Source organism: Radiomyces spectabilis, assembly GCF_025331425.1.
Source record: "Radiomyces spectabilis strain NRRL 2753 chromosome Unknown BYT42scaffold_5, whole genome shotgun sequence".
In the NCBI taxonomy this organism is placed as follows: domain Eukaryota; kingdom Fungi; phylum Mucoromycota; class Mucoromycetes; order Mucorales; family Radiomycetaceae; genus Radiomyces; species Radiomyces spectabilis.
This window is the reverse complement of record NW_026251930.1, coordinates 873,509-887,830: the sequence shown is the minus strand read 5'-3', so window position 1 is coordinate 887,830 and position 14,322 is coordinate 873,509. Positions and strand designations below refer to the sequence as shown.

General features: G+C 43.3%; 5 protein-coding genes across 5 annotated transcripts; 1 reads left to right on the top strand and 4 right to left on the bottom strand.

The window, feature by feature from the left end:
* Window positions 1-549: 549 nt before the first annotated feature.
* On the bottom strand, window positions 550-1,775 carry BYT42DRAFT_565630 (RlpA-like double-psi beta-barrel-protein domain-containing protein-containing protein). The gene has a single exon (XM_051567878.1). It carries the CDS (start codon window positions 1,549-1,551, stop codon window positions 1,036-1,038), a length of 516 nt encoding a protein of 171 aa, XP_051424471.1. The 5' UTR covers window positions 1,552-1,775; the 3' UTR covers window positions 550-1,035.
* A 2,010-nt stretch (window positions 1,776-3,785) lies between these two features.
* Window positions 3,786-5,658, top strand: BYT42DRAFT_612991 (uncharacterized protein; the record flags this gene model as incomplete). Its single annotated transcript, XM_051571689.1, has 5 exons — window positions 3,786-3,822; window positions 3,897-4,295; window positions 4,392-4,615; window positions 4,705-5,308; window positions 5,399-5,658. 5 exons carry the CDS (start codon window positions 3,786-3,788, stop codon window positions 5,656-5,658), a joined length of 1,524 nt encoding a protein of 507 aa, XP_051424470.1.
* Window positions 5,659-6,062: 404 nt separating this feature from the next.
* BYT42DRAFT_495033 (Ribophorin I) lies at window positions 6,063-7,631 on the bottom strand (the record flags this gene model as incomplete). Its single annotated transcript, XM_051564335.1, has 5 exons — window positions 6,063-6,231; window positions 6,300-6,677; window positions 6,752-6,997; window positions 7,075-7,278; window positions 7,354-7,631. The coding sequence occupies 5 exons, from the start codon at window positions 7,629-7,631 to the stop codon at window positions 6,063-6,065; spliced, it is 1,275 nt and encodes a 424-aa protein (XP_051424469.1).
* A 345-nt stretch (window positions 7,632-7,976) lies between these two features.
* BYT42DRAFT_565624 (uncharacterized protein) lies at window positions 7,977-9,726 on the bottom strand. Its single transcript, XM_051567877.1, has 3 exons — window positions 9,324-9,726; window positions 9,077-9,243; window positions 7,977-8,993 (listed from the first exon to the last, which is right to left on the bottom strand). Exons 1-3 carry the CDS (start codon window positions 9,688-9,690, stop codon window positions 8,070-8,072), a joined length of 1,458 nt encoding a protein of 485 aa, XP_051424468.1. The 5' UTR covers window positions 9,691-9,726; the 3' UTR covers window positions 7,977-8,069.
* Window positions 9,727-11,597: 1,871 nt separating this feature from the next.
* BYT42DRAFT_565621 (VIT family-domain-containing protein) lies at window positions 11,598-13,048 on the bottom strand. Its single transcript, XM_051567876.1, has 4 exons — window positions 12,534-13,048; window positions 12,373-12,465; window positions 12,049-12,236; window positions 11,598-11,976 (listed from the first exon to the last, which is right to left on the bottom strand). The coding sequence occupies exons 1-4, from the start codon at window positions 12,883-12,885 to the stop codon at window positions 11,698-11,700; spliced, it is 912 nt and encodes a 303-aa protein (XP_051424467.1). The 5' UTR covers window positions 12,886-13,048; the 3' UTR covers window positions 11,598-11,697.
* Window positions 13,049-14,322: the final 1,274 nt, after the last annotated feature.

Here is a 14,322-nt window from a genome sequence, read left to right as displayed (position 1 = left end):
ACCTTGTAAAAACTTATCAAAGATCAAAACAACAAAGTAAAAAATGTCTTGCTGTTCACTGTGTATGCCGATGCATTATTTCACGACTTTGCAAAGACAGGAGCCTATATTATTGGGCTATTTATCTGTCTCTCCTAGTCGTCGCAATGCCTCTTGTAGTTTAATAACTTTGTCTTATTGTTTATTGATGGCAATAGTCGAGCGACAATCTCTATGCATATTAGGCGTATCATACATGCCAATGAATTGCTATATCACTCAGGGTATTGAGGTGCTTACATTAGGAACTTGACGGGAGACAGCTTCATCCAGGCACCTTTTGCTGCGAATCGCAAGAAGTGGAACGCATTGACAGAATACGGCGGTAGCAAAGATTGGTAACAATTTTCGCGTGCTATCCATCAGACAGTAGATATTTTAGAATGTTCGCAGCTTGCTTCAGTGGTAACAGATCAAAGATCCTAATGGGCGGCACAACTTCGCAAAAAAAAAAAAAAAAAAAAAAAAATTGCATGTGTCAATGTTTTTTGTTTGGATTTGCAAGAAAAATATTGTCATGCACTGCGCATCATTTTTCTTTATTAATGGGCTCATGACGCACGGCGACCGATCAACGTCATCTGACTGGAAGGAAGTAAGGAGAAAAAAAGAAACTCGTAATATGCACGATCAAAGTTTAATTGAATATGGAAACTTGACAACGTGGTATAAAATGTATTAAGAACATGCCATGCATCACAGAGTCTCGAAAGAGAGAGGTACAATAGAAATGGATGAAAAATGTGTATATTTTAGATTTTGTACAGATGCGTATAATGCAAAGGAATTTTTCAAAAATTGTAACATCTTGATGATTGTATCGAACTTCTAGACTAAAAAAAAAAAGGATGGCTTTTCTTTGGTCTTTTTTACTTTGCAATGTACATCGGAAAACCACGAGTCCAGCACGGGGAAACCTTGCATACATTGACAAAAGAGAAACATCACTGAGGGTTACGGAGAGTGGAATAGGTTGAGGACAAAAAAAAAATCCATTTATAATTCGGACCAGCTGATCTTGGCCACACCGATATCAAAGTCGCCTACAATCTTTTTGAAGACGCGAGGGGTCAAATCCAGGTCACCATACTTGCAACCGGGACAGGCATCGTTAACAGTGACGGTAATGGAGCCCTTGGGACCCTTGACACGAAGCTTCTTGCCACACCACTTGCTCTTCTTGCTCATGTTGCCATACTGCGATTTGTTGAGAGCAACGATCAAAGAATTGTCATTTTCCTTGGGACCGCAAGCGCCACGATCACCGCCTTCTCTGGCCGGGCTGAACCACGTCGCTCTTCCTTTGTAGGTCTTTTTGCCTCGTTTTTCCAATTGGCGTTTTTCAAGCTGGTAATCTTGCATATCAGGAATCACTTGAATGTTTTGTACAAGAGTCTCAGCGGACGAAGAGGCCAGCTCCTCGGTAGTGGGGGTATTCAACGTAGGTGCGGCAGCAGTGGAAGCGATGGCAACCGAGAATAAAAGACCGACAACAGACAGAACGCGAACCATGGTGTTTAATTTAAAAAAATAAAGGGATGGATGGTAGGAGGAAAAAGAAGTTGGGATGGAGAAACGACCGGCGTTGACGAAGAAAGTGGAAATTGAATGAAATGGGAAGGGAATATGTTACAAGAACAATGTGCACATGTTGTCAATGGGGAAGGCTCCTTTTTATAAGAGTTGATGTTCGTTTGGCAATCGATGGGTAACTTGTTCTCCGTAAAATATTTTCAACCGGCGAAAAAAAAAGTTCAGTTTTCATGATCTCTTTGGAAAATGGATGTGACACAACGTTTTATTACTATTCCCAATAAAGAAAGTCCCCTTCCACGTCGCTTGTCTTTTCTTGCACCATCCTCCCTTCCGGACCCATGCATTGACCAGGTCCAGGCTTTCATTGGAGGCGCTGCATTGAAACCTTTTCTTTTTTATTATTTCGGGGAGTGGCGAATTGCCTAAATTGTTGTCTTGGTCGCTGGCATCCCACTGGACACACACCTACACTCGACGTTAAATGCTACCCCAACCGGTAGGTTGCCATGCCACTTGCTTCTTTCTCTAAGTAAAACCTCACATTCTGGATCGCCCAGGTCGCGTAACCAGCCCATCCAACTGGGCTGAGTCCATCCCTTCCGCCGTTCCGTCACACCATTTTTTTTTTTGGTTCGGGTTTTGCCGTTCAGCCCACATGGACCTGTCATGCCAGGTCCCCAAGACAACTTCTCCTGGAAGCATCCACGAAGAAAAAATGAAATGACTTTTTTTTTTTATTGCCACTTTCCCCCAAGCTTCGAATTGTGCATGCATTTTTTTTTTCATTTCATTGTAGCCCGCTTCATGCATCAGTAAACGACTTGCACTGACTTGATGGTGATCGGTGAATGATCTTCCTTGCATTGCTGAGATGGTGAAGCATCAGATAACCACGTAGCACAAAACACTTGGTGCCGTTGCACAACCGCTGAACGACAAAGCCTGGGTTTGTCAATGATGGTCCTCGTTGATGTTAGTTCCTGAAACCTGAAACAAAAAGGTTTTCCATGCCCTCACAGGCACCCATCGATCGCCTAAACGCGAGTGGATGGCGTGATCCATGTCCAAAGGGTCACAAAGAAATCAAATTCCAATATAATGAAATGCTTTCTTCCTCATCATGCACTCTTTTCGAATCCAAAGTCTTAATTGGTGAATGTGCTGTAAAAATAAAATACGTTGTCGACGTTTGCCTGGAATATGTATACTGCAGTAAGATACAATTTGTATCCTATAGTGCGAGCGGTCACCGTTGAAGGGTCAAGCTGGGTTTGATCTCTCTCGATAAGTGGCGTTCCTGTGCAAAAGTAACCACATTGAAACATCAGGGCACTCTCCAAACTGCAATTGCCGTCCATCTCATTGCGTCCACGTTGGGATGAAACAAGGATCTTTTTTCACTTATACGACGGGTTTCATTGGTTTATTCTGAACACGTTCAAAGTATATATTTGGCTGACGTTATATTGGACGCTATGACGCAAATCGGATGAGATAAAATCAATAAACATATCCCGCCGTTGATAAATCCTCCTCGCTATTGTTTAAACAAGCTAGCTGTTAAATGATCAGATAGTACAGGTACTGTAGACCGAATGGTTTTTGTATATTTATTGAACTTGCGTATTATTAAAATGGACATCATAACCTGTGAAGATTGGCACGTATTACGCGTGTATGATACTTGATCAAAATTATTTGAGGTATAATGATATTGTAGCCTGCGTAATCCAACAACGATCGCTATCCAGCAAATAATTGCGTGCAATGAAGAATCATTGTATGTACCACGTTTGATACAAGCAAGCAACGCCATCTTGCAGTCATGGTTCGCTTTGTTCGATGGAGTTGTTTGCTTTTTCTCTCATTTTTCCAGTCCAAGTCAGAATACCCGTTTTGCCAGACTTGAACTGCCACTATATCTTCCTATTCATAGGTGGCGAAAGCCACCTTCGTTGAACGCATGATGCAAAGTGAATGCGTTATCGAATAGTAGATGCTTATAATGTACAGAGCTGTATATATCATTATCCTGTAGAAAAGGGTGGCTAGATGCGAATTCAACGGAAAAAATATATTAGAGAGCCAACCATGACAGAAAAAACAACAATCGGGCAATAACAAAAGGGCCAGTATCCCGAATAAGATTTCTTGCGCGTTTCTTTTTTTTCCTCTGTTATTATCATTGAAAGCGTTTTTTCATAGTTTTGATGACAAGATTAGGAACGATTCTTCTTCAGTGTACAGGTAAGTGCAACTGTAGAATGAACGAGGCGGGGGAATGAAATCTCTAAGACTGGGTGTTTTCTTCGATTTTGCAGTGGTGTGTTCTTTGCTGATTCCATTGGGTTGGACGGCCGACGAAAATGGAGGTGCATTTAGACACCGAATGGACCATGATAGGCCCAACCACCATGGCGCCAAAGAGCGACCCGAGTACCATCGACAAGACCTGCCACACGGCGATCCGCACGGTTACGTTCACCATTTCAACGGAGGTCATCGAACCGTTCTTAGTTACCGATTAGCCAACTATGAAAAGTCAACCGCAGCGCCCACTGACCCCACGAACCTTCCAAACCCCACGAGTCTTCAAACTACCAAGTCCGGCTCTGCTCCCGACGGCGTCTCACTCTATGCCTCTCGTGCCCTTACATCGGCGGTCCTGTTACCGAACCCACCACAGGCCAGCCCCACAGCCGACGCCGCCATGGCCAAAGGTAACATTGGCCATTCTCATTTTTCACACTCGGAAAATTTATGTTTGTTGTTCCAATGACTCACAATTGCTCCTTTTCTTTGTAATTGCCATTTAGACTTGACGGTCCCTCCACCCGCACCAGTCGACGCCAATGCCAATGCCGACACCAACGCCAACGCCGACGCTCCTTCGGATCAGCTATCGTCGACTGAAAACGCTCAAGCTGATCCGTCGCCTGCGGAAGAAGATATTCAAGCCGACCAAGGTCCCAGCCCGGCACGACCACCCGTAGCTCAAGTAACAGGTTGTCGAACGCACGGTCAAATTGCCGTCACTTATGTAAGATATACCAATTCATAAAAGAATCGTCAAGTGTATATTGGGTTCGTAGGCTGATTATGTGTATTTTGTCTTCCTTCAAAACACAGAGCGAAGGTCCCAGCGATGCTACAGCGCGTATTGTACGTCAATTGAATAATGCGAATGCTCGTGCGAATTTCTTTGTGAATGCCACTTGGTTGTATACGCAACAGTACGCCATGGTGTTGCAGAATATTTACAATGCGGGCCACTTTATCGGCATGATGTATCGAGTGAAAAACGATGATTCGTCGTCATTGACGGATAATGAAATTCGCGACGATATCCTCAAGAATGCACGCACCATCGAAGCTCTCATCAAAGTGTCACCGAAATACGTTCGTCTTCATTACACAAAGGCCCCCGACGCACGTACACAGAACATTCTCAGTGACCTCGGCTTTATCCTCGTGGGATATAATCTCGACAGTCAGGATTACTCGCACAAGGTCCCTGTCGGCCCCGGTTCCATTCAGGAACTGTACAAGCAAACTTTCCAAAAACAAAAGGAAACCTACGACGCCAAAGGATCCTTCATCTCTGTCCAGTATGATATTCCGGATACAGGCGCTCTGGTTGCCGTCCCCCACATGATCAACACCATTGATGAAGAAGGATACACCATGGTTCGACTGGACGGTTGCTTGAACGATCCGAAACCATACAAGAAAGGTACGCTGGGGAATCTAGCAAAAAAAAAAAAAAAAAGGGCGAGGGGGAAGGGGAAGGCAGGATTCAGGTCTGACGCGATATTTTTTGTAGATGCCTTGAGTAAAGAGTACGTGAGCGACAAGTTCTCGTTTGGTACGAATGGTTATCATTCTGGGCAAAACCATGTGGCCAAAGATGTCATTGATGCTTCTATCCGTGAAGCGATGGATTCGGATATTGGAAAAGAAGACAGTGGTGCTACCAGTGAATCGCTGAAAACCGCCCTTCTGGTTATGCTGATATCCTCCATCACGTTCATGATCTCGTTCTACCCATCTCTTTCCGTTGTCAGTCTTTTACGAGTCGTCTAGACCAAAAAAAAAAACCATTCTCTTTTTAATTACAAGATTCTTTTGGTTTTTTTTTTTTTTGAAAACATAAGTTATGTGAATCACACCGTTTCGTTCTCTGTATCTCTTTTTTCTTTCTTTATCGCTTTATTTTTATTCCTTCTTCAGTGTAGATTTTGGCTGCAGAAAAGTTCATGAAAATGAAAAATAAATTAGAACTTCTTTTTTAAATTGGCAAGAAAAACGAATTTGTTATCTCACTTACTTTCTTTCCGGCAATGGAAAAGGTCAACTTTGAAAAGATGATGCTGAGCACAAATAGAGCGAAAAACGCGGCAGAAGCCACCAACGGTTTCTTGAACAAGTCCAAAACAGAGTACTCGTAGGCGATCTATCAGTTTCCAATGTAAGAATGCCTCATGCTGTCATACCCAGTGAAAACAAAAAAACAATACCTGAATAAATTGCTCATGTTCTCGAACGACATTGTATTTCTGGAGGACAAGTTTGTAACGGCCAGTGGAATCGAAATTGGTGAAATGTTTTCCGTGCTCAATCACATCCAAATGGAATGGTGCATACACTTGCACATTGCTACCAAATTGATACATTCATGGGTTAATTTACCCCCCAAAAAAAGGAAGCTCGGTACAGGGACTTACCGAGCACCTTCGGGGAGCACAATGTTCAATGTGACTCTGTCAATGGCCATTTCTTTTGCATTCTCAACAAACTTCATGTTCAGAATGTAACGACCTTCCTTCTTGGAATAGTGGACAAACTGACTGGCATCGACATTGTATCCGTGATTCCATGTATAATTCCAGCCTCCAAACAGAGGATAACGAGGAGCAATATCCAACACGGTTGTGCGAGGTTCATGACGCAAATGAGAAGTGGACACATTGCCAATCTCGTCTCGGTAGTAAACGTCGCGTGCAAACGGAGGAAGGTTGAAAGTAAGTCGTTTCAACACATTGGTCTGAGCGTGAACCACCGCCGATTGCTGGTACTTGATACGACTGAATTCACCGTCAATGCTGTAAAAGAGAACGCAGAAATTGCAAAATTAATACCACCCTCCCCAAGTCTTTCCATTCAGTTTGACACGAACCGAGCACCGTCATGTCGCAAGTTATAGCTTTCTTCGACGGCCATATTGCGGGCCCAGTGAGACACGTAAACATCGCGCACCAAATCAGTCACGGTCAAGATGGGCTTGCTGTATTCGTAATGACATTGGAGAGGTTGATAAGCGTAGGGGGTAATGGATTGGAAGGGACCGTAGATAATCTTGTTCTCCGCTCGAGTGACTAAATCTTGCGCTTCGGTAAACGAGACCACGTTGTTCGTAGGTAGACTGTGACCCAAATAAAACGCATTAGCGACCCTTGACAAAAGTAAATATACATAATTTAAATACGATCATCAACGTACTGCAAGGTGGTCTTGGTTTCCTCGGTGGCATAGGGCGAGTAAAGGTACATGTTATTCACGTAGGTCAAATGCTGTTTGGCCACCTGAGGCATCTTTTTTGGCAACGGAGCTACAACGTGGGTATAGGCCACCTTGATGCCGATACGGATATCCTCGTTGGGTTGAACCGGTTCCGGCAACGTCACTTTGTAAAGCTGATGACCTCTGTAACCGTAGCATACTCCATTCATCAGTATACTCGCGTGAACAATGGACAAGGTTTTCACCTGGATGGATTACCTTTCAGAGTCAAAGCCAACCTGTTCGATGGATAGACTGGACTTTGGTTCCTGACGCAAGAAAGCCGAGATGGAAGCTATACGTTCTTCTACAGGTTTGGGGATGGTAACAAAATATTCGCTGACGGGCTGGTTTTGGATATTCTTGGCACGAATGCCGATATCTTCGTGAACTATGCTCGAGCGCAAGTCAATGACGCGCAACGCTTTGGTATTGACAAAATCAGGAGCAATAGGAATCGTGGTTTTGGCAACCGCTTCTTCCAAGGCCGAAGCCATCAAGGCCACCGCCAAGAAAAACCAGGTGATGAACCAGACGCGTGCTGGACTTGACATGGTTTTTTCTAAAAAGCTACACGATATAACGGACTTTTTGTCTCGCTCCAAAAGGGAAAAATGAAAGCCCACCAACACTGACTTCCGCCCTCTCTGCGCTGTCATCCTCCCCGCCAATCAAAATGTGCCACGTCATCCTTAAGCCTCGTTTGCTCTTGCAACCAACGGTACTTTGCCGTTTTCAAGGTTGCGTTCATGTCCTGTGGAAGTATAAGTATTTCTGTAAGAGTTTCTTTTTTTTTGCTTCTGTATATAGCGATACGCTGTATAGCAAGTGAATGAAAAGAAGGCGTTTACAAGTGCATTTTATAAATGACAAGTCTTAAAAAAAATGAAAAATAATTTACAAAATGCTATGTTACAAGCGGACATGAAATTGAATTAGTTAAGTGAAGTGAGCAATGATAATGTCAATACGATAGTAATGATGTAAAGAGAAGAGCGACAACGGACAGATGAATGTGCAGAGGACGAGGAAGGAGAAATGGAGTGGGTAGGTTGGGGTATATGGGCAGGACCGTGCACGGTGCTGACAGCAGGCGAAGGATTTTTATCGGTGCCCACCAAACTGGCCGAGGGTTGCCAGTATTGAAGATCGGGCCGAACGGGTTCGGCTTTGATGGAAAAAGTGGGTTGAATAGCATACCCTAGACCAGCTAGCGTACGGACGAGATTGGGACCCAAGGGACCCAAAGGGAACTTTTGCGACAGCATATCAAGGTCGACGCCCGGATCGGCCTTGTATACCATCAAGTAATCCTCCGTGTCGTTGTACAGATCATAATCGACATGCGACATACTGGAACCACTGAGAAACGGAGTCAAGTTGGTTTCGAGCCAGAGGGTGGTGTGATTCCCCACCACCACGGCCAAGTTGCGTGAAGAGGTGGCGCGTTTGTAAATAAATTCGGCATAATCCTTGATATTGGAATCGCACCAGTCGTTGATCATATCCAAAAGGCTCTTGTACAATACATTGCTATTGCCTAGCTTGTTGAGGATCTGGGTCATGGTGGAAAGCTTGGTCTTATTGTGATGGATAAATTTGTCCAGTGGAAACTCGACAAAGCCCCAAAACGGTTGGAGCCCGTCATCGGATAGGAAGCTTTTTCGTATTTGCGGGGTCTGATTGGGAGGGGACAGCATCATTGGGGTCAGGAACGCGGTCAATGGATCGGCATAGGGACGAAATCGGTGATATAGTCGGTCCGTCCAACCCGTAATAAAGCCAAGACCGTGAATGTACTCATGAATTACCGTTCGTAGAAAATCGGTCTGATCGGACTTCATCTTCACTCCCTCTTCCTGTGGCGGAAACCGAAAAATGAAATGATGGTTAAAACCCCATTTGGGCAACATGGATAAAACTTCATGCTTTATCAGCGTACCTGAAAGTACCAGTTCACTTCACTGTTGAATTGCGCATTCATATCGTAAGTTGTCCAACTGGGTCTCAGCACGTGGGTAAACTGTTTGAGTATCGCTTGAGGGTACATTCTTGTCACATTATCCGTCGGATCTGTCATTAAATACGACACTGTAGGAAATGCTTGACCTATCGATCCGTTTTTGTTCAATCAACCAGCTCAACGGCACGGGGCCCTTTCCTCTAGGTACAAGTAATTAAATAATTACCTATCGTTCGTCCGTCTTTATCGGTGTCGCATTCATTGAATGTTTTGCAGAATGGTAAATAAGTGGCATTGACGTGAATGGCGGTTTCCAGTTTGAGGACACTGGAGATGATATCGCCGGCTTTGGAAAACAAGGCCTTGGCCTTGTTGCATGCGTCAATATCTGGATCGCCGCATTGGAAATGAACGTAAATGCGAGGAAGGTCCTGGTCATTGGTGGCGGATCGTTTTTCGGATAAAGGAGGGCAGGACCGGGTTCGGTGGCGCAAGGGCTTCTGGTAATGATCTACACAGTAAAAGGCAGATCCCAAGACTCCCTGACTGCACACTATTACATTGAGAAAGCCAAGTAACAGCCACCAATTCATGTAAAAAGCACAAGACAAGAAAAAAAAAAAGAATAGCAACCGCACTAAAAAAAAACCATTTAGTGGGGTGGCCTTTAGCTTTTTTGGCGGAAACAAAGTCGCCACGTGACATGGTCCTCTTTGCGGATCCTGAAAATTACAATGCCAAGAGTTTTGGATTTCGTTTCTTCAAACCGGATTGGAGGAACTCCAAGGCCGGGAAGCGCAGATCTTGTTTTGTTACGCCAAAAAAAAATGCCTTGTCCTTGACCTTTTTCCATGACCAACAGGTGAAGCATGGCATGTCATTGTCCAGGATTATCATTGGACACAATGTGCTTCATGGTTGCACAAGTATCATCTCATTGTATCTCCTTTCATCTGAGGTGTTCTGCATCCTTCGCTGGCAAATTCATAGGTTTCCCAGTTACGCATGTATTATGATCGCCAGAGCTTGTGCAATTTTTAGTAATTCGGTAGAGCGCAGCACGCGCCCTTCAATACGCAGCACGGCAGAGAGGCAACTGCTACCGCACAGTTAGACGTGTGCAGCTTGTTTCCATCTTCAGCAAGCGATATATTTTATCCGAGCCAGTTGGAGTCGTTTGTATGATGATCATGCAAACAGATAAAGAGACATTGGTTGCACAAAAGCCTTGGCAAACTTACGTGGCCATGGAAATTTGGACTGTTTCTATAGTACCATCTTCAAGTGGTGTTGCTGCGAATCGGATGAATCAATAAATCAGTTGACTTCACCAGATGTTTGTCGAGCTTTTTGCACGCAAGTGCCTGAGCAACAACAGATACGACGCACTCAAACATCTCTAACCCAATACGTTAGACACAGGTACATGTTTGAAGAAAATCATGACCATGGGCAATTTTTCGACTAGATCAGGCATGTCGTGAGTATGTCTGATTAAGACTATTTCATATTTTAAAAAGGGAACAACAGCTCTCGAGTTGCACATGTCAGCACGGTTGATTGTGGCCGTTCTCTGGATATCGGTTCATCCGGAAAACCGACCGGGAACAAACTCGATATTTCAGTTTGACCAATAAAAAGAAAGAAACTTTGTCTTTGTCATCCATGGAAGATCCAACAATGCGACACAGAAAAAGATCTACAATATTCAATACCATAGTCATTTTTAGGCACATGGTTCCGGAACACTTATGTTTTATGTCTGAAGGGAGAATGCAGGGCTCCCATACATGTCTGCCTGGTAGGCCAATAGTTTCGGCCAATATCACCAAGGCGCCATATAATTTGAGAGAAGCTCTGAAAATTATCACAAATGATGACACTCATTGTAGTTTGTAAACCGACTGTATGCATAACTGCAATCAAGCCAGCCAAAAAGGGAAAACAGTAAATCATCCAACAATGAGTTGTTTGCACTAAAGGTGAATGAGACTATCTCAGCAACTTTAGGCAGACGTTGCTCTTTTCTGTGCTCCAACCGACGCATCAAGCAAGTATTTTATACACACAACATGTGATGCCCGACTTGCCAAAATCCAGAAGAGCCGGTGTACATGAAAATCTTGAACTGTCAAATATTTTCTGCTTTGATTCAATAAACATTGGTAAAATCATTCCCCCACTTTTGTTGATAAAATGAACCTGGTCGGCGTTTGTAGGTCAGAATTCATTCGAATAATAATGAAATCATATTGTGTCGTTTTTCTTTCCTCAAATGAACCGAAATAGAAACCTAAAATTATCAATGGAGCCGCATGTTGGTGATCCATACCGAAAAATTGTTATTTTATCCTTTCTCCGAATTAGTCACTGAAAATGAAAAGACAACTCGCTAAATGATCAATAAATGACAAAACATTGAATTCACTTTTTTCTTTAAACGAGACACAATATACAGGATATAAAGGGGTGGGGGGGCGGTTCCGGATGGGGGAACCAGAAAAAAAAACCAGAGTGGGGGGGGGGGTAGTATGAAGTTTTCAGACAAAATACAGGTATGTGCAAAAAGAAGGAGATAATGATACAGCAGATTTTTTTTGTTAAGCTCCTTCTTGGGGTGTGTTGGTGTTGACCAGGGCAACAATGCCGTAACTACATGCGGCGGCTATAGCGCCAATGGCAAGGGTTTGAAGGGCACCAATGAGAGCTTGAGCAGGACGCAAATATATACTCTTGACATAACCAAAGATAAACAAGGTCAAGGAAGTGACAAAAATAGAAGCCCACAAGGCATTGATGGTATCGGCAATGAACATGTATGGCAGTAGAGGGATAAAACCGCCTAGTAAGTACGATACACCAATCGTAACCGCCGAAATCTGAAGAAGTAAAAGTTAGAGGATGGTTTGTTTGCGTGACCGCACCGTTTTGTGTTCCCTTTTTTTACTCACCCAACTACGGTTTGGATCTGGCATTTCAAGATTGAGTTCAAACCGCATCATGAAATCGATGAATTTTTCGGTATTTTCTCGAAATTTCACCAACATGGGTTCCATCGAAGCTCGATCGAGACCATACGGTTCAAATAATTCCACAATTTCCTCTTCTTCCTCTTCCGGGTATAAATCCACTTCTCTCGCTACAAAGAAAAAGAATAATAATAAAGGAACATGAGCAATGCAATTCCATTTGAAAGTCATGATCGCCACCCTTGTCTCGAACCCCCTTCTCCCCTTCACACACACAGACATCAGATGAACCTCAATCAACTGTACCTTCTCGTTCTCGTTCTGTGACATAGTGATCGGCTTCCGACCGAGCAGCAAGATAACCACCCAATCCCATCGAAATAGCACCCGACACCAATTCTGTCCAACCAATTATTAGGAAACCACGTTCTATTATTGACAAATTGGCCATCTGATTCTTTTTTTACCTGCTAATCCGCCATAAATTACAATGCGACTGTCACCTAGACTTGAAAGACCAGCTGCCAAGGCAAAGGGAACGGTGAGACCATCGGACAAGCCAAGAATACAATCCCGTACTAATTCCGGTCGTGAAAAATGTTCTTCAATGTGGCCCTTCCAATGATTTTCATTGGCATGACGATGAGGAATACGATGATCGGATTTATTTTCTTCGTCGTCCATAAACTGAAGTGCATGCTCCTCGTCATACGCACTGTCCGGGGGTGAAGACAGTAACCCACGTTCATCTTCTTTTCGAGACAGATCAATAGAGTAGTTGGGCACCGATTCGTAATCATCTTTTGATAACTTGGTCATTTTTTTTCTAGACTTGGAAATAGGTTATATAAAATACAGAACAGAAGACAAAAGGGTTGCAAAAAAGAAGAGTGATCAAAGAAAAAAAGAAAACAAGAAGCGATCGAGACGAAGAAACAAGGTGCCTTTTTAAGGTAAAATGGGAACAGGATCGGGCGACCCAGCATATCCGGTGGGAAAAGCCGGTAATTAAAAGGGGTGAGAACGGCTGCAACGAAATTAAAGCTATTAGGGGAGAGTTTATCATCCAATCATGTCCACCCAATACTTACAAATTACCTATTTTAGGGAAATTTCTCCACTGAAGGTATAATGAACCTAACATCCATGAATTTCCACATGATGTGGATGAGAAAAGATGCCGCTCATTGTAGAGTAACACGATCAAATTAAAGGCCGGGGAACAACGGCATATGAATTTAGATGTTGCACAGACGTTTTTTTTTTCCTTTTTTTTTTTTTTCTTTTTCCCTGAAGCGTCGATTTTGAAGTGCATCAGTTTTTTTGTGTCTGATAGGTCCTGTCAAATCAATGTTACCTAGATGACGCTTAAACGTGCATATTTCACGTGAAGGAAAAACGTCCTTCACTATCCATTGCATTGGGATTATAGAGACCATCAACGGCACACTGACAAGCCAAAAAAGATCCAAAAAAGGAACCAGCATGTTCCGAGATTTTTTTGGAACTAATTCTCCCGTCGTTACGCAGCGATCAGTTGTCTCCAGATTTCCTGGTCTTGCCCGTTACCATGATCTCATTGGCTGTGGAAATTTAGCTAATACAGGAAAAAAAAGGTGGGTATATTTCTATATTACCAAAAGTAGGCAATTTATCTGTACCTTGTCGAGACCATGTCCTTGGCTTTGCTATCCCAGGGCCCCGGGTTACCAATAATTAGCAGATCGTTTAAAAAAAAAGCGTATAAACAATAAGAATAATAAAAACGTATAAATATCCTTCGGTGGTTCTGATCTCGATAGTTTTTTTTTTTATCCCGAGGGAAAAACTGGCAAATTGAAAATCGATTCACTGCGATCTGCGGAAAAACAAAAGTAAAGGTATGAGCACTGCCCAGCACTGCTTACCCATGGATACGGGTGCCGTTTTGTTCATCGTTCAAGCTACTATCGCCATACTGATTTATCACTTGAGATAGTAAAAGTGTCTACACATTTTCTGTGTTAAAAGGCAATCGCGGGCTAATTGACACTGGCAAGGTCACTGTTACAGTTTTGACAGATAGATGATGTATCACAAAGATACCACTCCAAAATTTTTGCCAACCAATCGAAATTAACCTGAGGTTTACTGATGATTCACTTTTGCTCCCATGTCTTCCCACGCATTCATCCTCACTGGTCTAATTCAATTGGCACCGTCCTACTCCTCACACCAGCAGTAAGCCGATAACGCGAGTCAATGGAATTATCATTC

What these genes read in the sequence shown, in the direction of transcription:
- BYT42DRAFT_565621 (XM_051567876.1), bottom strand. Translation starts at nt 12,885, where the DNA reads ATGACCAAGTTATCAAAAGATGATTACGAATCGGTGCCCAACTACTCT. An exon ending in CACAGAACGAGAACGAGAAG is followed by an intron (nt 12,237 to 12,372) that starts GTACAGTTGATT and finishes TTTTCTTTGTAG; the next exon opens with CGAGAGAAGTGGATTTATAC. An exon ending in CAGATCCAAACCGTAGTTGG is followed by an intron (nt 11,977 to 12,048) that starts GTGAGTAAAAAA and finishes TTACTTCTTCAG; the next exon opens with ATTTCGGCGGTTACGATTGG.
- BYT42DRAFT_565624 (XM_051567877.1), bottom strand. Translation starts at nt 9,690, where the DNA reads ATGAATTGGTGGCTGTTACTTGGCTTTCTCAATGTAATAGTGTGCAGT. An exon ending in TAAAGACGGACGAACGATAG is followed by an intron (nt 9,244 to 9,323) that starts GTAATTATTTAA and finishes ACGGATCGATAG; the next exon opens with GTCAAGCATTTCCTACAGTG. An exon ending in AAGTGAACTGGTACTTTCAG is followed by an intron (nt 8,994 to 9,076) that starts GTACGCTGATAA and finishes TTTCCGCCACAG; the next exon opens with GAAGAGGGAGTGAAGATGAA.
- BYT42DRAFT_565630 (XM_051567878.1), bottom strand. Translation starts at nt 1,551, where the DNA reads ATGGTTCGCGTTCTGTCTGTTGTCGGTCTTTTATTCTCGGTTGCCATC.